We start from the raw sequence: 23,536 nt of genomic DNA on the forward strand, positions 1-23,536 counted from the left end.
TGTCCAAAACCTGTAGAGTCTACGGGAGTCCCTTGCTTTCGCTAGGAGAAAACATATGTCACCTCTCACCATAGATGTTTATGCCTTTCCACAAACCTGTCTTTTTCAGCCTAAAAACATTCCAACTGGAAATGCCTGCAAAGGCAAGAGTTGATAGGTTAGGGCTGTTTAGTAATGCTTAACATAATATCCACGTGGAGTCAGATATGACTCTGGGCTACAAGCTCTGTACAACACCAGCCTGGACCCCAGGGACTGGGGAGCCCTTTCACTTGTAGTTAGAAAAATCAGTGGGAGGGGATAAGAAGCAGGGAGACTGCATTTAGCCTGCCAACCACCTTGGGGAGGTAGGACGAACAGATAGGCTAGCTAACTGATCTCAAGGATTGGAGATGGGGTCTGTTTGGTCAGCAGCTTGGGACAGTATTCCGAGGAGGGCTTGCTGAAGGCTGATGGTGCTGGAGTTTGGCAGAAATCTTTGTAACTGTGACTGGAAAGGCACAGACTTCAGTGTCATACACATTTACCGGTGCTTTGTGTAGGCCAGGCTGTGTGTACTAGGCTCTGTGGAGAGTAAGGCTGGGCTGGGACTGAGTTAGGGCTACACAGGAAGGTAAGAATATCTGTCGCTTTTCAGGAGTGTTCTGCCCAGTTTGGGAACAGGCCTCTCAACGGGTCACTGTAGTAGAACAGAGTTTGTGCCGGATGCTGGAGAGTGTATCCCTTCTTGTGGATCACTGGTGACTTTGGGAGAGCATCTTCCAGGAGGAAAGGCCACACAGAAATGAAAGGATGAAGACATTAAACCATGTGAAGGAAAGCGAGGGTGGACATCCTGGCAAGAAGCAGCCAATACAAAAGGCTAGATGGTGTATTGAGCAACTACAAGCTGCTCTTACGTTCTAGGGATTAAAGAGTGCTGAAGATGTGGCTTGGGCCCTGTGATTACTATGTGGTGGGACTGTCACCAAGGGACTTTGCACTAGACAGCCAGGGAACAATTGCGAGGACAAATGGTCTAATATGATACTAGGTGTTCCCTTCTACCACAGCAAAGAAGATGGGTGGATTTCCAGGGCTCGAGTAGAGGTAGAAAGGCCAGCTCAGAAGCAGCTGTGACCATCTTGCTGGGACATGCTGAGTCTTTCAACTACGGTAACCATGAGATGTTCAGCTTGGAAAGAACATTGGAATCAGAAAGGACATGTGTGGTTCAGATTACAGGGCACACACATGAAGTGGCTGAGGACAAAAGGAGCTAAGTGACCTCAGCAAGGTTGATGGCAGCCAAAGTGAGTGCAGGACTGCGCTCTTCTGATTTCCAGCCCAGTGACTTTTCCACACAGCAATGCCAAGTTCAGAGCAAGCACCCTGCTTCAGTTAGGTAATGCCCTGGAAAAGCCTGGAACTCACTTGGCCAGCATTGTTCCTGTCATTATCTGGGAGTGAGAACAGCCCTCCCTGGATAGGGAGGTTGCGGAGCAAGCCAGACTGTGCGGGGCTGGGTCTCTCCTTCCATATTTTCTTGCTCTTCCTTCTCATTCTCCTCCTGCTCCTTCTCTGCCTTTACAATTCTCCCTCACTTCTCCTCCAGAAAAGCCTTTCTCATCATCTTCTACCAGATCCTCTCCCTCGCCTGAGTCTGAGCTGCCCACAGTAGGAAAGAGTACACACTGTGTGGTTAGCAAAGGCTAACCCCTTGTCAAGCTTGATTTCTCAGCTCCCTGGTCTATATGCTATATCAATGCTAGGCCCCTGGACAATTTTGAGGTTGAGGAATCTATTAAAATTGAGCTTTCCCATCTGAACTCTTTTCTCATCTAGACACAGAGCCAGATGTGAACGTGTAATCTGTAAATTTTGTGTTATCTTCTCACTAAATCATATGTGATCACATTTCCATATGGCCTGAGTTTGGGTTTCATTGCTGAGAAGAGACACCATGACCACAGCAACTCTTATAAAAGACAATATGTCATTAGGGCTGACTTAGAGTTTCAGAGGTTTAGTCCCTTATCATCATGGCAGGAAGCAGGGTAGTATGCAGACAGACATGGTGCTGGAGAAGCTAAGCGTTTGACATCTTTTGGATCTGCAGGCAGCAGAAGGAGACTGTGTGCCACACTGGGCATAGCTTGAGCATAGGAGACCTCGAAGCCCACCTTCCCAGTGACACACTCTCTCCAACAAGGCCACACCTACTTCAACAAGGCCACACCTCCTAATAGTGCCACTTTGTATGAGCCATGCACTCAAACGCCTAAGCCTGTGGGGGCCATGTCTATTCAAACCACCACACACATATATTGCTGTCAGTTTTATAATATTCCTTAAAGTGGAAACATTAAAAAGCATGGAGCAAGGCTTAATAATTTCTGAGCTTCAATTCCTTTCAATATGGAATATGGATTATATACCTTTAGAGGGATGACGCATCTTACTTTCACATTCTTGCTTGCTTCTGGCATAGAACAATAAATCATTTTTATAAATACCTAGGTTTAATTACAAAAGACATTCACAATAAAATTGGAAGGGGTGTTTAACATATATAAAGGTGTAGTGTATTACTGAGCACCAGAGGACATGTTGGTAACTTGTAAGGTAGAAGAAATGCAGGAAGAAGAGACGAACATGTTTTAACTTGAAAGATAAATGAGCTAAGACGTTCATTTGAGTCACCTAAGAATAAAAAGTGTAATTTGTGGAGGCTTTGGCCTCAGGGGTGACACAAATTTCTGCTATTAAGGACCCTTTGGTGGCCTTTGGAGGATAGAGTAGGGGAACAATTCTCCTGATGAACAGTGGTACATAGACTGGAGATGGTTGTGACTCGATCCAGGGGCAGACAAATCCAAAAACGTGCTTTGGATGCTAAATAATTAGGTAAAAATGACATGTGTTTAAGTAAAAACGGGATGTGTTTAAAAACTTCCGTCCTCTGTTGGATAAAAATAAAGGTATAAGAAATTAGGTGGGAAGGTCATAGAGAATTGACTATGGGTTATAGAATTCTAAATGAGCTTAGACTCTTGGCTTCTACTGAACAGAAACTAAAAGGAGAGATTTAGTTCACTTGTCAAATAATTGTTTCTTATCAACAAGTTGTATGAAGATAACAATGACCAGCATTTCTATCTATACAGATTATATATGAATAATAAATAATGTACCACTCCAGACTGGGTTTGATGGTGCTGAGCACTAACTCAGAGCTTCTCTCGTGGCTAAAGAAAGAGAGGTGGCGAGGTCTGAAGGTGGCAGCAATGGGGCCGGACACTCAGCCTGGGAAGAGAAGTCTTTGAGCAGGATATGTGAACAGATCAATGACCTGAAAGACTGCTACAGCTGCTCTGTAAGCACAGACTAAGGTGGGACGGGGGTCTTAAGGAAGGTTCCGGGAATGCAGGAAGAGATCGGATCTGAGGCTTCTGGAGAGACCTTTGTAGACACTGCAGTGGAGCCAGCCTAACCTCCCAGCCAAGGAACTACTCCCAGGAAGGTGGACTCTTTAACCATGCAGATGAAATCGATGGAATAATTCGTTCTTTGTACTAGGGGCCTAACTCAGGATTATTGATCAATGATTCTTACTCCACAATAGGACTTTTTAAAAAGGGAGAGTAATGTCTTAATGAGTTTGACAAAAAAGTGCTTTAAAAGAGGCAGATTGCTTTTGGGATAGCATTGAAAATGTAAACGAGGAAAATACCTAATAAAAAATGTAAAAAAAAATAAAATAAAATAAAAAGCAAACAAGCCAAAAAAAAAAAAAAAAAAAAAAAAAAAAGAGGCAGATTGTAAGAAACATCAAAGGGGTTGTAAGATATAACAAATCTGACTTTTCTATCAAATTCTACAAAACTTGTGTATAGGACAGGAATTCAAATCTTTTTATTTCCCCCAAAACATTGTAGGACTCGTCTACAAATTTTTACACTTCCCCATCCCCCATTAGTAAAAACTTTATTTACACAAAGAACCACTGCTGTATTCCAAGAATTTGATAGCCTCGAGCGGTGACCTCTTCCTCCTTCCTTCATTTCCTGTGTGCCAATTCTTTTCAGACTAACCAATTGAATTAAGACTCTGAGGTCAGACCCCAGCCAATGGGGAAAAGACACAGTCACCACCTGAGTTAGAATAAAAGCCAAATGGATTTCCCACTTTCTGAGGACACCCTCTTGATCAAGAGTAAAGTTTGCCCTGTATACACACACACTCACACACACAAACATATACATGCACTCACACACACTCATATACAAACTCACACATACACACTTACATACACACTCACATACACACACCAACACACACATATATTCACACACTCACACATGCACTCACACACATGCATACTCATATACAAACTCACACACACACATACTTACACACATGCATACTCGTATACAAACTCACACACTCTCACATCCACACTCATATACACTCACACACACACATGCATATACACTCACATGCACACACTCACACTGACACACACTCTACACATATTCACATACATACAATCACACACATATTCACATACATACAATCACACTCACATGCACACACGCGCGTGCGCACACACACACACACACACACACGGTTCTAGACAGACAAAACTCAGGGCTTGAGACTGCTTTACCCTAAGTAGCCACTGGGTGCTGGGCTTGTGGGAAGCAGAAACACACTACTAGCTTGTGGGGTAGGAAAACACAGCCTAATATGGGTGAGAAACAATGCAGGCTGAAGCTGAAGCATCAGGGGTTCTCAGACTCCGAGACATCCAGATGCTGTTGGAAATCTCGGGGAGTTGGGAATGAAGGGAGCCTAAGGGTCAACAGTGAGGCTAGGGCCAGGGAGTAGGTGCAGGAGAAACTCCAGCTTAGCTCAAGGGGTGAATGTCTGGGAATGTGGGGAGGTCTTCCTTGGGAGGCTTAGGTGGCGAAGCTCGGAAGATGAAGGCTTCCTCCATGTTCACCACAGCGGTTCTTGAGGAGAGAGACATCATATTGTTTATTCGGTGTTCAACGTGGAAAATGGGTACATCCCCCTTCCTCAGGGTGGACCAGGTATTAAATACCTTGGAAGGAAAGCTCATTGGCTAAACCCTCAGGGCCCATCTAGATACCTCATTAGCATGGGGAACTCTGTTCCTGGCCAAGAATCTGGTCAGGAGTAGGGAAACTCCTACCGTCCTCGGGTGGGTTTCCAAACCTATTCAACCTTACCGAGTTTCCTGACACAGCCCACTCCCCACCCCCATACACACACACACACACACACACACACACACACACAGAATGATGTCCTCAACCAGAAAAGAACATTCAAGGCATATCTGGGGAGATCATTCTAGAGGGATGATGGAAGCATAGGCGGACCATGTGGACACAGGTATAAGAGACATGTGGTGTCAAGGGCATGTAGAAAGTTTTCACTAGAAACATTAGAAGGAAGAAGTTATTCACTGGATGACGAAGCACTCAGCAACAATCTCAGAGTGAGCTAGACATTCACGTTGGGACATGTTGGTCCTTGAGTCCATTCAGATATTCGAATGGAGGCTGAGGTTCAAAGAGTAGTGTTCACTGGAGATGGGAGGTCAAGTCCTCAGAGGAGTTTGCAGTGGGTGGAGAGCTGGTTGTTTAAATCAAAGGAGTGGAGCAGAGAACAAGGACAGAAAGAAGTCTCAGCAGCCTTGAGCCCAGCTCTCACCACTGGGATCTTGAACCATGAATGGAAACAAATGAACGGAAAGGAATAGAATCCTGGGAGCCAATGGGAGGAGAGTGCCTCCTAAGGGAAGGGTCAGCTGAGTCCAAGGCTGCTGCTGGTCCCTGGCGTCAAGGGCAAGCTCATTCAGAAGACTGGACAATCTAAGCCAAATGGGAGAGCTAGAGACTTGGGGTGGCCTTTGTAAAGAGAAATGTTGCTATCAAAAGCTGAAGAAAAATGCGGAGACAGCTGAGCAGGGTCATGAGCCGGTTGATGAGTGTGTTCACTGATGAGAGATGCTATCATTCATTAGTGTGATAAGAAGGCCAGTAGGGAAGGGACAAGTCCATGCATAGGTAAGAGGGGTGGGACCCAGGTGTTGTTCTTCAGGGTCTGATGGAATATCTTTTCTTCTGTGTTACCTACTCTCTGGGTCCCTTTCTGGTGAGGACCATCTCAAGTGTGGCCGAGATCTCATGTACATCCAGGGAACACAGCTTGGGGGCTTTCTCATTGACCAGAAACGTCACAGGCTCAGCAGTCTACACAACTCTTAAGCACGTGTAGCAAAATTCCAGCACTGCCTTGAGGCCACCAGCTCTGAGTTCAAGCCCATGGCATGGCCTATGTACACTTTCCAGCCCCACCATTGTGCTGTTGGGATGGCACATGTCGCTTATTTCAAATGACATCTTTCAGATACTTGTGCCACTTTGAAAACACATACTCTTGAGGGCTTGGGCAAGGTTCACAGATAAATATAATACAATGGACACAGAGCTAAGCCCCTTCACTGTATGGTTTCTGTGGGGTGTCCTGGGTCAAGAGGGTATCAAACCATTTTCCTGGGTCCTCCCAGGCTGGCAGGAAGAACCTCCCTTTTCCAACCTTAAAGTTCTTGACATTCTAAGTGTGATGTGATCTCTCCCTGTTGCTTTCTGGGGACCCAGGGACTGGATATGCCTTTGTCTTTCCATTGCTTTGCCTGAAGCCTTCTGTAGCTACCATCAGCAGGAGTGCGAGACAAAGCTCAGACCAAACCGAAAATAAAAGCACAGAGTGGGCTTTGCTCTACTCTTGAACAGTAAGATGCCCTTACAACTCTTTTTTTTTTTAATCTTTCAGGTCTTTATTTACATATAAAAGAGCCCTTAAAGCTCTTTAAAAGTTCCTGAGTTCCTCTTTCCACAAACCAAGTATTTCAGTCCATGGCCAAAGACATAAAAGAAAAGGCAGGGGAAATCAAATCAAATCCTAGTAATGTTTGTGGTAGGAAATCTGCCCAGACAGGCTTGTGTGAGTTGCATAATATTCCAAAGTCCCGTTATCCTCGGTGGGAGATTTTAGGGAGTGATTTGGTTGTTTGTTATTGGAGACACACCAAAGCTTAAGTGAAGGATTTCTGATAGAACATGGGGGCCCTGTGCTTGGCAGGGCTCCAGCTGTCACCTCTGGCTTCCTGGCATCAGCCTGACATCAGAGGTGAAGGAGACCCTCGCAGCAGGAAAACTGGAAACATCTAAGAACCTCTGGGAAGGTGAGGCATACCTGACCACGGAAACCTCAGTTAACTAAAGAAGCTGAGGCCCCTTGTTCCCGTTAGTGTCTCCCTATCTTTTAATACTGCACCCGTGCGGTCCTTTGGTTTTAAGTGTGTCCTTAAATAGGAACTAAATACATTACATGCCTCATTTTCCTTTGGATTACATTTGTGAGCTACAAGCCCAGGGAATTCTGCTCTCCTTCCAAGTACACTGCAGCTGTGAATTCCCAGCCCCACCCTGAAGCACGGCCTGAACCTTCCCACCACTGAGTTAGACACAGTCACTGTGACGTGTGTTTCTGGAAACTATGGCAAAACAGTATTCTTCTGTTTGTTTTAATGGTTCCTAGCCAAGAGCAGGAAAAACCTTGAAATTTGATTTAATTTTTTAAAGCAAAAATCTAAGATGTGGAGTGGGGTTCAGGCCAGCTTCTCGAAGGGGGACAGACATTCACTGTCTGTGCCCAGGGGTGGGATCCCATCACAGGACTTGACACAGTCACCTCAGAACTTCTTGTGCTCACAATGGCATCCCAGATATTAGGGTTCATAGAGTCCCAGACTAATAATCACTGGTCTCCTGGGTGAGCCATCAGGTCCCTGGGCTGACATACCCTGATTGGCTCACTCTGAATATTGACCCTAGGGGTTAGGTATGTGAACACATCGTTCTCTTTGATGCTCACATTCCGACTGGTCTTTACAAAGCAGAGTCTGTGAGAGAACCTCACATCTCACCCATCACCTTCTTGCAACCATCCCAAGCTAAAGCCTGCTTGAGACTGCTGGCCCTCGCCTTATCCCCGCCCGTCTGCACCTGTCCAGATGCCGCTTCACCAAAAGTTGTGTGTCACAAAAACGGTATGTGCTATTAAAGCCTGTAGGACATACTGTGTCACTTCCTCCTGGAGGACAGCTCGCCAAGCTCGTTGTCCTGTTTCCTCTTGGGGAAATGAAGACGTTCCAGGACAGGCAGTAACTTTGGAAACTGTATTGGATCATAACTGATTCTCCCCTTCTCTGTCTCTGGCGAGCTTCTGCTGACCCTGGAACGGTTTGGGGCCCCTCACTTGGATTCTTGGTGAGATCACATTTCACCCTTCTTGAAAAGATTTCAATTGACACATACTTCTGCGTATTTGTGGAGTGTTCCGTGTTGTTTTAATGCATGTATACAGTATATATACTGTATACATCAGACCAGACCCTGGGTCTCATTTATCATTTTTCTGTTTTGTGTTGGAAATATTCAAAATCCTTTCTTCTAGCGATGCTAAATTATAAAATACACCACTTAGCTGGAGCCACGCCACTTTGCTAGAGAACACTGGATCTGACTCCTCTCATCTAGCCGTGTTCTGTACCCGATCACCAACTTTTCTCTGTTTCACCCAAACCAATCGCCTATCTGTGGTGACTATAATTCCACCCTTTATTCGTATAGGCTCAACTCATTTAGCTCCCATGCAAAAGCAAGAACATGCCACATGCCTGACTTATGTGTCTTATGTCCTTCACTTCAATCCGTGTTGCCACAAATGACAGCATTTCATTATTTTTCATCTCTAAATGCTATTCATTCACACACACACACACATACACACACACACACACACACACACACACACACATCCATTCATCAGTAAAACTTGGTTGATCTATAAAGGGATAGATAGATAGATAGATAGATAGACAGATAGACAGACAGACAGATGTACCCATTCATTCATCAATGTGGATTAACATATACATTACATTTTCAAAATACATTATATATATACATATATATATATATATATATATATATATATATATATATTCATTCAGCAGCTGTGGAATTTCTGTATCCCTATGGTCGTTTTCTACCTTTAGTTTCCAGTAATCTATTATTATGTACAAAATGCACTAATTTACATGTTTATTGATAGTATATGGGAGTTTTCCTTTCTCTACATTCTCAGCAGAGTTTTTGTTCAGTGATTATAATGAGTATTCTGACTGGAGTAAGGTACTATTTCATGGTGGCTTTGCATTTTATGAAGATTAGTGATATTATTTTCCCCATGAACTTGTTAGCCATTTTAAACCCAGAATTGTTCAGTCCCTCTTCCCTGTGGAGTTGCTCAGTGATTCCTTTGCCAATCAATCCATAGCAAAGTTCCCCCTCCCCCTACTCCAGCCCCACCTCCTACCCCAGTCCCGGCCTCCACCCCATTCTGTGGCCTTCTTTTTACTTTGCAGCTGATTGTCACTTTCAAGTGACCACCACATGTCCCAGGAAGAACATCCTACAGAGACAGTCCACCGTCCACTCACTGCCCTGTCCCTTTGTGCAGCCCCATGTCCTTCACACTGAAAAAGGGTAGACCCTTGCTCTGCTGGACCCCACATAGGAACTGCGCTGGTGGTCAAAGTTGAGGAACCAGCATCTGGTCTGAAGGACGTTGGAGAGACACAGGGAAACCATCACTCAGCATGCAGTCAGCATCCAGGTGGCAACAGTGGGTTCCTGGTGCCCTTTCCCAATGCCTGTTGCTTCCTGATAGATAGTGGCATGACTCCACAACAGCACCCTGACTGTGCTACCTTGGTGCATCCTGTTTTTAGGTAGAGAGCAAGAGACATGATCAGGAGAAGTACATGCTAGTAGATCGCCCACTGCTAAAGGCAAAGGAAAGGGTGGCTGGGTCTTGATTGGTAGGAGACCAGCCAGCCCCATGGCTGCTACTCACACCGTAAAGGGAAGGCAGAACTAGCTACACATCGCTGTTCCTCATCATGTTCTCCTATATTTCCAAAATGGGAGCAGTCACACCTCTACGTGCTTCATAATCCTCTTGTCTATTAAATGGCTTGACATGTATTTTATAAGCATATGAAATCTGCAGTGCCTCAGACAGAATAAAAACTTGCTATAACGTCTTGTGAATAGATTTAGTCCTCAGCAGTCCCGAGGCACAGAACTGTTACAGACCTGACAATACAGTAAAGTGGCCTGAGCTCATAAGTGCAGTTCAACCCTGGCTATCACCTACTGCCTTTGCATATCCCAGGGAATCACTTAACTTCTCGGAGCTGGAACTATCCCTCCATAAAAGAGGGGAGGAGCTGGGCGGCATTGCTTGGAGCAAAGTAGATTCTAGAGGCTCAGCCTGACAGTTTGACCCCATAGACAGGAGGTGGGGCCTAAGGACTAGGAAGCGTTGAACTGTTCTTTCTCTCTCACCTTTTTAACTTATTTTATTTTATGTGCTTTGATGTTTTGCCTGTACATATGCCTGTGTGAGAGTGTCAGAACCAGGAGTTACAAACAGTTGTGAGCTGCCATGAGGGTGCTGGGAACTGAACCAGGCTCCTCTGGAAGAACTGCTGCTGTTGTTGTTGTTGTTGTTATATGTGTGGTGTACTTGGGTAGGCATGCTACCACATTTCTGTTGTTAGAGGACAACATTGTGATATCAGCTTTCTTCTTCTACTTACATGGTGGAGACAGGGAGTTTCCAAGGGTTGACAGAGCTCAGATGGTCCAGCCTGTAGGTAGCAGCTTTAGCAGTTGAGCCATCTCAAGTGTTTCTGCAGAAAGCCTAACATACAGCCAAGGCTGAAAGTTGCTCAGATGCAATGCATACTCACTTGCTTGTTTTGGGTTTGGGGTTTTTTTGTTTTGTTTTGTTTTTGTTTTTTCTTTCGTTAAGAAATCTCTGTCCCAGAGAGAGTGGTCAAAATTGCAGAAGTTCTGGGCATAATAATAAAAATAAAATCCAGTACACCTGCAACTGTGAACAGGTGATTGGAAATGGGCAGCCAACCAGTTGAATCTCACTTTAGTTTGAAAAAGAAGAAATATTTAGTACTTTTAGGAGTCTTGAACTTGAAAAGTGGTAAGAAGTTTAGCTTAAGCCTCACTCATAAACTATAGGAACTCCCAGTGGGTTAGAGATTTATATCTGGGGGTAGTTCCAAGATTTTGTCCTCCCAAGAGATATAAATGAAAACCTTAAGAGTTTAACATAGGGAGGGAAAACTTTTCTCACAAAGATGCTTTAAACATCCTGGCTCCACTAATGTGGGGGAACAGGAGAGCAAGGCCTGGGGTAGCAGGGACAGTGTGCGTCAGGGCAGACCCTGGTCTCTACTTCGGTTTCCAGAAAGCAACTTGAGGTCATCCAGAGCCTTCTTTTCCCTATAGGTTTATGGTATTCGTTACCCAATAAAAGTTGGGTTAATTTTACAACCCAGGTAAGATTTAAGCCAAAAAAGGGCTTCCATCATTACTGTAGGATTTCTGACAGTAAACACGTAGGGTGCGTGAGGGGCTGGGCAGCTCTGGAGTCACAGGTCTTCCTGTCAGGCAAACGGTACGCTCCTTTGTTATGGGTTTGAAGTTTCCAAGGCTTTGCTCTACAAACTATTTCAGGATGAACCTAAGACGTTCAGTTCATCTTCATCTTCAAGTCTAGGGACTTGGTGTAGGAAGCTGCAGAAAATGAGAATCCTGTCTCATGGCTTTTCACTCCTTTGGCGGCTACCCTCAGCCTGCTAGTCTCATAGGAATAGGAAACCTGTAGGTAGCAAAACCTAGCTACATAGCTCTGCTCATGGCCATAGTGAAAGAGAGAGAGTGGGGGGGGGGGGGAGGAAGAAAGAAGGAAGAAAGAGAGAGTGAAGGAAAAAAAGGAAGGAAGAGAGAGAGAAGGAAAGGAAGGAAGGAAGGAAGGAAGGAAGGAAGGAAGGAAGGAAGGAAGGAAGGAAGGAAGGAAGGAAGGAAGGAAGGAAGAGAGAGAAGGAAGGAAAGAGAAACAAACAGAAAAGAAAAATTAAGCACTTAGCAAATGTCTTCCTTTTGAATGAGTGTCCTCTAAGTTTGCCATAAATACATTAGTGACAGCTATGTGCTATCTCTGCAGTCTCAAGGGACTTCTCTAGCAGCCAGTCATGGTAGCTCCCAGCCACTTGAGAGACTGTGGTAGAACTAGTACACCTTCAAAGTGAGGTTGGACAACATATAAAGACCAGTCATAAACAAAATCAATGTGTCTGGGGTCATAGCTCAGTGGCAAGTACTCATTTGGCTTGTATGAGGCCCTAGTTCCATCTCCAGCACTGCTAAATTAACACACAAACAAATAATAAGCTTTTATATTATTTGATGGGGTCATATAGCTTATACCTATAGGGCAAAGAGGCCAGTTATAGCCTGTTTTAAAGGCAAAGGACCATGATGCACAGGTCTTGGCCAGCCTGCCTAGAGAGCACAAGAAGAATATTTTGGTACCCTGTCTTCTAACTTAGAAGTCAAGAAAGGCAAATGGGTGATACGTGGAGACGGGTGTTGACATCAGCCAGAGGGGAAGAACTGGGGTAAAGGTGAACTCACAGATGTAGCAGGCAGTCTTCAGGGGAGCCTACATCTGTTGTTCTACCCTCTGGCTCTGCCCTGTGTCTTGTGCATCCCCATTGAGGAGTGGGATGTCCGTCTTGGATCCTGGTCTCCTGTCCTATGACTTGTGGCACTACAGCTTTCTTGTCATTGCCTGGCGTCCCCTGTCTTCAAGATAAAATCACTTCCCTTGTTCACTTATTATTTTAATTTAAAAGTAGCAAAAATCTTATGGCCTTTTTTTTTTTTAAAGTTTTAACGGTCAGAGAGAGGTAAAGTGTCTGTTGATGCTTGCTTCGGAGTTCTTTGGAGTGGCTGGTCTCCAGTCTTTTGGTCTGTGGCTTGCTCTGGCTTCTTGAAGATAGACAGGACAAGTTGTACCCAGTGAGGAGCCAGGAAACCCTCCCATCCTCCCTCCTAGCCATACTAGCTTCCTACCCTGTGGATCTCCTAATTGACATGTCAGTTGGTGTGGATCTTGTGGCTAATGTGCGCACGCCTTTGTAGCAAATGGAGCAGAAATAATCTGCACTTAGAAAAACAAAACAAAACAAAACTGTAGCGCATGTGCCCAGATTTCCAGCTTGCTTCCTCTTCCCTCACAGGGCTACATCATCTTCCAGCACACCACCAGCTGCAAAAATAAAAGTTCTTTCCCATATTTAAGGATGATTTTTGCGCTTCAGGATGATTTTCTGGGGGTGTAGGAAACTTGACCAACGTGACCAACAGATGTTTTAAGGGATGTTTGAAAACTGAATTTATAAAAAAAAAAAAAAAAAGTCTGTAAATGTAGTCTTCATTATATGGTGCCCAACTGCGCCCCCTTGTGACCATTTAGAGCATTGCAAAGCCAGAGTGAGTAGTGTGTGAGGGTAGTTCTGTTCTAAGAATCATTGTGCTTTGTTTTTAGAGATGAGTATGAAGAAGATGGATTCTGTCAGCCGTACCGAGGCATTGCATGTGCACGATTTATTGGCAACCGCACTGTGTATATGGAGTCTTTGCATATGCAGGGGGAAATAGAAAATCAGATCACAGGTAGGTAACATCAAAGAAGTGATACTTAGCCTTCCTTAACTATTTTTTTTTCTTGCCAGGAGTTTTTCTGGGCTTCTTTCCTGACAGAGAATTAGGCTAAGCTTAGGGTTGGGAGTGGGACCATAAAGAGGCATAAGATGTGATCTCTGTGCTCTGGAATTTACATTAAAATAATTTATTAGAGGTTAGCCTTGGAGGAAAAGGAAGCTTCGAGAAGTCTCACATTCGTGCAAACACTCAATAAATATTCCTGAGTGCTTTCGGTACCCTGGGACCAGACTGGACACTCGGGACTATGAGGGCGTGAAGGAGCCAGGTGTGTCTCTACCCTCACAGAGCTTGCGTTTGGAGGCAGCATGGTGTAGACTAGAACAAACAAGGACTAGAACATTGATCCCAGAGCTGTTGTTACAGAGACAACATCAAGAGACTTGCTGTTCTCCATGAGCCCCAAAGTGAAACACTTCCTAACAAGACTGGGGGGAGGGGCAGGCCATCATGCACCACTTTGACTTGAAGATTTTAGGAGACATATGGACCAATCCAGGACAGAAATATGGGAGAGAGAAAGGGCCAGAAACTCTGTTCTCTGAGCAACTTGACAGAACTGAGAAGCAGCTGAGGGGAACTGTTGAACCAAAACATGGACAGGAAGTGGAGTGGCTTTTGCTGAAGCCCTCAGGGGTGGGGGGCTGCGGGGGTGGAGGTTGAAAACAAGAGTAGACACAGGCTGGACAGAGAGGGGCCACTGAGCCCAGGGTTTCTACCCAGTATAAGAGCGTTTGGACACACTTTAAAATAAGGATACACATTAAATAAATGGCATTCTGATATAAATATTTGGTAAACAATGTATAATAGCCCTCTCTTGCACATGTTCCATGGGTATCAGCTTGCTGGAAAGTATTATAGTTCCATTTTGTTTTTGGAAAACTCATTTCATTCTTTTTGACCCAACGTTTCCCAGACTTGTTAGCCTCTGTGGCCCTTCTCAGAAGCCCTTGATAAACTGTGGGATTAATGGTCCCAAGGAACTCAGTTTGTGAAACAATGTAACCAGCCTCTTGGGGGGCCTACAGGGCTGGTGCACTTCTGGGATAGATGCCCTGCAGTGTAAGATTTGGCTAACAGACCCTGAGATCCCACAACACATACTGGGACAATGCCCTGTGCAGTGTGAGGTTAGGCTAACAGACCCCAAGATATGGAGATGCACACTGGGACAACTGAACTGTGGTCTTCTGGTGTATCGCGTCATTTTCCAAAGATGGAATAGACAGTATTCAAGGCACGATGAAACGAAGCAAATGATACAAAGCCACCCAACAACTCTTGCCATCAGGCAACGCAGTGCTATGTTCCGCTCAACCCTGCCTGAAACAAGCTCTGACCTTGGGCTGTCAGATGTCTTAGAGCCTCAGAAAATTAATTAAAAAAAAAAGAAAAAGAAAAAAGTACAGGGTGAAACACTCTCTCTGTAGAGAGAAAAAAACAAAGAAAAATATATTGTACTTTAACCCAATTAATTCTTTTTATTAGGAAATGGTACATATGTAATTCAATCCTGTTTTTCTAACTTTGTAGTCAAAATGATTTTTTCAAGCCCGTGAAAGTGAGATGCTTAGACATCTGAAATGAATCTCCTTCCCTTGGCCTTGTGGGCTTCAGCCCAGCAGATTCCCTGCAGTGTATTTCTCCCTGGTATCTGTTGACTGGATCACGGCAGAGATAAACCCTGGCCCCTGGGAGTTAATAGCTCTGTTTGTTTTTCAGCTGCCTTCACCATGATTGGCACCTCCAGCCATTTATCTGATAAGTGCTCTCAGTTCGCCATCCCTTCCTTGTGCCACTACGCCTTCCCGTACTGTGACGAAACCTCATCTGTCCCAAAGCCCCGTGACTTGTGTCGTGATGAATGTGAAGTGCTGGAGAATGTCCTGTGTCAGACAGAGTACATTTTTGCCAGATCAAATCCCATGATTTTGATGAGGCTGAAGTTACCAAACTGTGAGGATCTCCCCCAGCCAGAGAGCCCGGAAGCTGCAAACTGCATACGGATTGGCATTCCCATGGCGGATCCTATAAATAAAAGTAAGTGGTGAAACCTGGCCCTGACACACAGTAACTGTTCATACTGGGACAACGACAGCACCCACTGACCACTGACCTTCTAGTGAGCCGTATACCGTGCCTGAGCATTCTGCGGTAGATTAGATAGAATTGCCTCAACGAAACTTCATGGAAAGAGAATTAAAAAAAAAAAAATACAGGATTTTTTTTTAATAACTTAAACACAGAATTACTAAATGTCCCAGCAATTCCACTCCTGAACCTATAACTAAAAGAATTAGAAACAGGTCTTCAAATGGAAATTCAGATAAAAATAATCACAATGCCGGCTGGCGAGATTATCAGCAGTTAACAGCACTTACTGTTCTTCCAGAAGACCCAGGTTCAGTTCCCAGCACCCACCTGGCAGCTCACAACTGTCTTTAAGTCCAGTTGGGGGATCCAATGCCCTCTTCTGGATGCATAGGCACCAGCATGAATGCAATGCACACATATACATACAGGCAAAGCACACAAATACATAAAAATAAAAATAAATTGGTTTTAAGAATGTTTGTGGTAGAACTATCCACAAAAGGGGCTGGGGGTGTATGTATCTCAGTTGGTAGAATGTTTGGAGGGCATGCACAGAGCCCTGGGTTCATTCCCAGAATCACATAAACTGAGTGATGTATATCTGTAATCCCAGCACTCAAGATGGGGCCATGAGGATTATCAGTTCAAAGCCATCCTTCCCTACATTGTGAGTTTGTGAGTTCAGGACCAGCCTGGGATAGTAGAGACCTTGTCCCAAAATAAGTGGCTTGGTTGGGTTTGTTTATTTGTTTGTTTTTAATAAAACAAATGATGGTATGTCCACGTATTGAAATATCATCAATGAAAGGAATGAAAAGCAGACATATGCCACAACTGGGTGAAACTTGGAAATATAACGCTAACACAAGAAACCACTGCATGATCCCAGTTCTATGAAGTGTCCAGAATGGACAGATTCATTGAGACATGAAGTATATTTGAGGTTCTGAGGCTGTGGTGGTGGGAGGGACTGTCTGATGGATGTGGAGTTCACTTTGAAGATAACAGGAGTGTTATAGAAAGGAATGAAGCTGTATAGCCCTGGGAAGGTATCAGGTGTGCTCATATCAGGTGTGCACATGTTTCATGTTGTGTGGGCTAGACCATACTTGGTAAATACACATGAAGGTGTGTCCCTGTCTCTGTCCTGTCCCCGCTCCAGACAGCAGGTTGTCCCTCTGCCTGTTTGCCGTTCATCTAGAATTAATTCTCTTTGGTAGTTAATGCCACTTGTGGAGTTAGTGTATAACATTTCTATCTTACCCTGTGGCCAGCTGAAGGACCATGTAAGAGAGCCTGCTTTCTCATGGGTGGCCCACGTCATCAGCACAAACAACCCAATTCCCACTTGAAACACAGGCTGCCCCTAGTAGACTTCCCATAAGTTATCTCTAGACACCCCCAGTTGGAATAGAAGAAAAAGTTTGCCTTGAATCCTCCTTGAACCACTAACTTCTGACCCATGAAAAATCCCTCCTGTGCCCCAGCTGCCTCCCCAATCCCATTTCTTCTTGTATTCCCCAGTTAGAAACACTGCAGAAAGTCATTTTATTCCTGAAGCATAAGCTTTAAATCCTCCCAGGAATATAAGTACAAGGCAGGCCCTGAGTCCAAGCCCAGCATACAGATCCCCTCCCTTCCCCCCCCCCAGCCCCCCACCCCCACCCCTGCACTAATCTGCCTGGAGAAAGACCTTCCAGGTGCTTAGCCTGCCCCACCCCGCCCCTCCCCACACCCAAACTGTTGCTAGGAAGGACAAATCCCCTTCTGTTTCTTACTAGCACTCTGGACTTCTTTTATGTTTTTTAGATCACAAATGCTACAATAGCACGGGTGTAGACTACCGGGGAACCGTCAGTGTGACCAAGTCTGGACGCCAGTGCCAGCCATGGAATTCTCAGTACCCACACACACACAGCTTCACTGCTCTGCGCTTTCCGGAGCTCAACGGAGGCCACTCCTACTGCCGCAACCCTGGCAACCAGAAGGAAGCTCCCTGGTGCTTTACCTTGGATGAAAACTTTAAGTCTGACCTGTGTGACATCCCAGCATGTGGTAAATAGAAGTTATTGGCTCTAATGTATTCAGTCACCTTTCAAATATCCAGGTCCCCACGTAGAAGGCCTAGGACGGTGGATTCTATTGATCATGGTCTCTCGAGCAGAAACTATCTCCATCATACATAAGCCTAGCTGTCTGACAGTTCCTGACAGGCACCAGTGCCTCCCTCAAGGAGCACCTGTAGTCACTGCACAGCGGTGCTCTGCTGTGTGTGTTGCCGGCTCTCCAGAGGCACAGGGCTAGACAACCAATCACAGTCATTCCTGTAGAAAAGAGCCTTTTCCCCAGGAAGTCCATAGACACAGAAACTGTCTTGGCACACAGGTTTATTGGAAGCAATGAGCAAACTGTTCTGTCTCACTGGAATCACCCAGGAAGCAAAATGAATTTGCAATCGTTGCTCAGTGACCGAGGCCAGTCTACTAAATTGTGATCTTTGTCTCAGCTACTAACGATGCAGAAAAGTATGGATGTCTGGGAGGAAAATGGAGTTGCTGTCAGTTTGTTCATGTCTACTGGATGGTTATAAAGTATGAGAGAGGATGGAAATGTTGGTGAGAAAACCCTAGAGCTTGCAGCTATTTTGGAGCTGATTCAACTTTATAGTCCATGTGCAGGTGGACTGGGTTTCCCAGAACAATGGGGGAAACTGGGATGTCACTACTGAGAAAGCCAGAGCCATAACTACATAGTGGGACCAAACAGAATGGGCAGTCACAGGAAACAGATGGCATAGTCCTAAGGAGCTGGGTGTCCAAAGGGATGATACTTCAAGGCATCCCTCAGAGAATGTAAATCCACTGCACGCTTATCAGGGAGTGAGGACAGGCAGGGCCCTAAGAGATGCCTAGCACACCCCGAAAGAATGAGGAGTGGGTCCCAGAGCAAGGAGGAATAGATGAAGTCCCAAAGGAAATGGTCCAGAGGGCTGGTGAGAAGGAGGCTTTGTAGGATGGTAGCCCGGTACTCGGTGCAGGGCAAGCATTGAAGTGTTCTGAGCAGAAGGCTGACAGCTCAATGTGCTGAAACAGACAACTTTTGCAGGAAGCAAGGTGGAAGAGGCAGTGGCCTGTGGGCAGGTTAAGGGAATATCTGGAAACTGGTGATAATAGGGTCACTGTTTGGTCAGATGTGAAAGACAAGAGAAAACTCAAGGTGACCCCAGAGTTTAGTTAGATTCTTGCATAGAGGAAGAAAGTCACAGAAAAAGAACTTTGGTGGGACCTGAACCAAATACTACTAATGGGAAATACATTATTTGTTCCATCTGGATAACGAATGTCTTACCCTTTAGATGAATTACTTTCTGTTTTTGAGACAGGTTCTTGTTATGTAGTTCAGGCTGGCTTCGAACTCAAGAACTCTCCTAACTCATCTTCTGAGTGCTGGCTGGGAGTTCCCAAGCATGCACAACCAACCCTGACTTTTTCTAACTGATGCCTGGAGTTTAGTTTCCAGCTCATGCTGTTCAGAAAGTCCCTGGCTTCCAAGCTGGAAGCTTTGTTTATAATCTTATGCAAAGACTCACATGCAATTAGGATATCTCAGTTTGCTTCTATCTGTAGAGCACCTACTATGTGCCTTCGGAATGCTTGGTGCTTAAGGACTTCATCTTCATTTAAAACTCATACCCCTGATATGGAGAAAGTGGTTTGGGTACACGCTGCTAGGGTTCAGAAAGGTTAAAGGACTTGTCTAGAACATACAGCCAGACACTGATAGGGCTCCACCTGAAACCCTCATCTCTGGCTTGCAGCTCTGACTAAACTCAAGGTTGTATTCTTCTGCTAGACACTCCTCTGGCAGAAGTCTTAAGACTTAGAAGTCTTACGACAAATACAATTTTTAAAAATATGCAAGAACCACAAGTAGGCTCAATCTCTGGACTCTATCACGCAGGTTCTAGACTTTGCTGAGGAAAAAGACTGTCGTGATAACTCACTAGCTCATGGTATTAGTCAGTGGTGCTAGAAGAACATAGTGTATTTCTTTCTTGATATCAATTTGCAGGCAGCCTACTCATAATTTGTGAGACTTGTTAATTCAGGTCTATGAGCAGTCCAGAGGTGAAACAGTTTCTGCCACTTAGGATTTTTTAAAGATTTTTTTTTCTCTTTTGAAAGAACGTGGTACCTCTTGAACTCTTCAATCTAAGTCACATATGCACCCATTAAAGGAACAGAGAATCTTTGTCATATGACCAGTATGCTGCTAAGATGCAGCGGCTCCCTAGCGTGGAAGTCAGACGAAAGCCAGCAAATATCAAGGCTTCCCATAAATCCTTGAGCAGACCTTCCCCACAGAGTGATTACAAGGGATCCCTGCTTTTGTAACAGCTAGAGATCACCCCAAATGGTTTTCATGCATCCTTGCAAGAAAAAGCCATAAAAGACAAATGAGAATTCTCCAACACTATTCCCTCCCACTCTCATTTGTCTCCTTTCCTTTCTTGATGCTCAGCATTGAGCCTAGGGCCTCAGATATGTTAGTCAAACACAGCTGATGGGCTACCCTCAACACTCCAATCCTAACTTAGTGTTTGAGAAACCAAGGCTCAGAGTAGTGATAGGACCCACCCAAGTTTACCAATTAACAGAAGCCAAGTCTCCCTCCTCTAGGGCCATTGCTCTTTGTTCTACACCAGTATTTCTTAACCAGGGGCGATTTTGCCACCCAGAGAACACTTGGCAATGTCTGCAGATATTTTGGTTAGCACTATGGTCATGGGAGTAGAGGATAATACTGGCATATATTAGGTAGAATACAGGGTATGATATTAGGTGCCATTGGATACACAGAATAGCCACATAAAGAATGATGTTAATAATGCTAGTGCCAGAGTAAAGAACCTTTTCCTATACTATATAATTGTAGACTATGGAATGACAGTATTAAGTAGTAATACATTAGCCCTTTGTTGTCCTTAGAATTGGCCAAAAAACATAAGAAGAGTTTGTATGCATTACTTCAGGAATAAGTAATTCTACAGCCTCTGGGTAAGGACAATTAAAAAAAAAATGTGCGCGCGCACACACACACACACACACACACACACACACACACACACACACTGAGATTCCAAGATGTTAAGTACTTTATCCAAGGTCACATAGCTAAAAAATAGAGCCACGTCTCAACTACAGTCAGTCTTCTAAGTTCTGTGACTATATGTATGTATATACTCATGTATGTGAGCATATGTGGAGATAGTTGATGATGATGATGATGATGAAGACGGATGGATAGACAGACAGACAGACAGACAGACAGATAGACAGACAGACAGAGAGCTCAAGAAGAACTCTTGAACTGACAAGGTATTTCAGAGGGTAAAGTTTCTTGATACCAGGTTCCATTCTTGGGACTCATATGGTGGAGGGACTCCTGCAAGTTGTGCTCTGACCTCCACATACATGCCATGGTATGTGCATGCGCATACACACATGCCCACACATGCCCACACACATATACACACACACACAGAAGTGTAAGAAAAATTGCAATAATTCTTTATCTTGCAATGAGCTCTATGGTGTGGGACAAATTGGAAATGAGTCATTTTCCTTCTCTGTCTCAAGTAGGATAGAATTTCAAGGGAATGTTCTTGCATTCTCTAGTTTGGTCAACATTAAGGAAATTTCAGAATTGTCATGGGATTTCTCGTTTTACAACTGAAAATTTTGTTTTGGTTTCAACTAAATCTAAAAGAAATAGCAGTATCTTTAAGCAGGAAACACAGGCATCTGTTGCACTTTCTAAAATACCAACACTCAAAGTTTGTTGAGGATTGACTTACCTGTATATTTTCACTCTAGACTAGAATATAAAATTAAATTCAGCCTGACACGACTTTAGAATTCAGGGGTTTGCTTGTGCAAGATTGGATGCATTTTCTTGGCGTTAGAATACATAGAGAATCTCTAAAGGAAGCTTTGTCTTTTGTAAGGATGAATGATAGTTTGAGCAAGACCTCACCTCTCATTCTCCATGTTTGTCCTTCATGTCCCAGGCATTACTGACATTAGGAAGCCTGTCACTCACTGACACTGGTCTGCGTTGAGCTTCTGTGCTGCCGACTGTGAATGAGTTAGATAGACCATGCCCTAAGGAAACATGCGATCTAGTAAGAGAATCAAATTGGAAGGGTAGAATCGCGTTATCCCCTAGCTGAGTGATGTCACTATGTCTGCCATCTTTAAGCTTTGTGAGCTAGTGATTTGTGCTCGGTATTATCATGATGACTGCAACCTATGAATACCTTGCTAGATTGATTCTTACACTAGTATCTGGCTTCAGACTCAATTGGTACTCAATAAGATATGTTGTATTGCTTAATTTCATTCTCTCAGTAACTACAAGATAAGGGATCATCGTCAGTGTAATGATGGAGAGGCTAAGGAGATATTTGTTTTTCTAAGGCAAACCAGGTCACTGGACCCCTCCTGTCCTCTGTCCATCATGCCAAACCAATTTCAAGAGCAAACTCGAGCTCCTTTTGGAGGAATGGTCATTCTCTGACCATTTTTCTTTGCCCTTGCATCGTCCTTATCCCTGTGCCTTTGGGATATATACATTGATTTCTTTACTCACATCTCCAAGGATGTGAGAGAAGCCAATAGTTACAAAGTGTAATGACACTGACCTTGGCTCTTTCCCCACTGTGTCCCATTTCAAGTCCTGTTGTCAGAGCTGACCTTGTTCTGCAAATCCTGCCTGCAGAGCCACACTGCTTATGTCTTACCTCTATACCCTGGCCACCTCCTGTGAGGTAGAAACTAATCAGAAAATAAACTGAACCTGAAAAGGAAACATTGTGTCAGTGTTCTTTCCAACCCTCACCTAGGTGCAGCGACTCTGAGTCCGGCTTCTCTGAGTCAGGGCATCCCTTGTTGCAGCTTTTCTGCTCAACTCTGAAGTAGTGGGGGCTACCCTTGGAGTGCCCTAAGTAGTAGCAGCTACTCTTGGAGTGCCTTCAGAAAGTTCTAGCCTTTCCCTGGAGCTGTTTGTTCCCTTGCTTCTTTCTCTGTTCTCCACTGTGAGCCTTCTGTTGTCTGAGGTGGGTAGAGGCTTGCCGTTTGGGGAGCGGTGTATGGGGGGGCAGAACCCTGCTTGTGTTAGTGTTTACATGTTCAAACTCCTACCCTCTCTTTGAGTGCATCAAACCTGCTCCATGTCCTGTTTCTCCTTAGGTAAAGGTTTTGCCTCTACCAAGCTAGGCTCCTAAGCAGCAGTTTAGCTTTCCCCAGTGCCCACTGTGAGAAAGGTAGTAAGCCAAGTGGCTGCCTTTGAAGTGGTTGTACCTGGCCCATTGCTTTTGTCTTTCCTTTTGGCACCTCGGCTTGCAACAATTTGCCAAAGGGCACTTTGTTGGGTTCTGTGCTTGAATAGCCTTGACTTGTCCCATCAACCTCACAACACACCCTCCCCCTTGGGTTCTGCTTTGTCACAGGCCATTTGTGACAGTGGGGTACTTTACCACTCTAGGCAGGGCAGATGTTTTCCAGATTGCGAACACTGCAGTTTTTAACTCACTCTGTCAGCAGCCTTCTCCCGTGTTTCACAGAAGACCTGTTGCAAGGCAATTTGTCACTCAGCCATTTCTTTAAACCAAAATTGAACATTACAGCGAGCTGGAGGGTGGCAAG

At 44.6% G+C, this 23,536-nt stretch overlaps 1 protein-coding gene across 2 annotated transcripts in view; it reads left to right on the forward strand.

The window, feature by feature from the left end:
* The window catches only part of Ror1 (receptor tyrosine kinase-like orphan receptor 1), a 349,016-nt gene that overhangs the window by 298,465 nt on the left and 27,015 nt on the right, over nucleotides 1-23,536 (forward strand). Inside the window, exons 1-4 of one of the 2 annotated variants that reach the window (XM_006503121.2) lie at nucleotides 4,536-8,345; nucleotides 13,558-13,685; nucleotides 15,459-15,776; nucleotides 17,640-17,885. In XM_006503121.2, the coding sequence (XP_006503184.1) occupies nucleotides 13,640-13,685; nucleotides 15,459-15,776; nucleotides 17,640-17,885 (610 nt within the window). In that variant the 5' untranslated portion in view covers nucleotides 4,536-8,345; nucleotides 13,558-13,639. Of the gene's footprint in view, nucleotides 1-4,535; nucleotides 8,346-13,557; nucleotides 13,686-15,458; nucleotides 15,777-17,639; nucleotides 17,886-23,536 lie in introns of those variants that run through there. The other variant, NM_013845.5, reaches the window with a different exon arrangement.

This window comes from Mus musculus, chromosome 4, assembly GCF_000001635.26.
Source record: "Mus musculus strain C57BL/6J chromosome 4, GRCm38.p6 C57BL/6J".
Taxonomy (NCBI): Eukaryota; Metazoa; Chordata; class Mammalia; order Rodentia; family Muridae; genus Mus; species Mus musculus.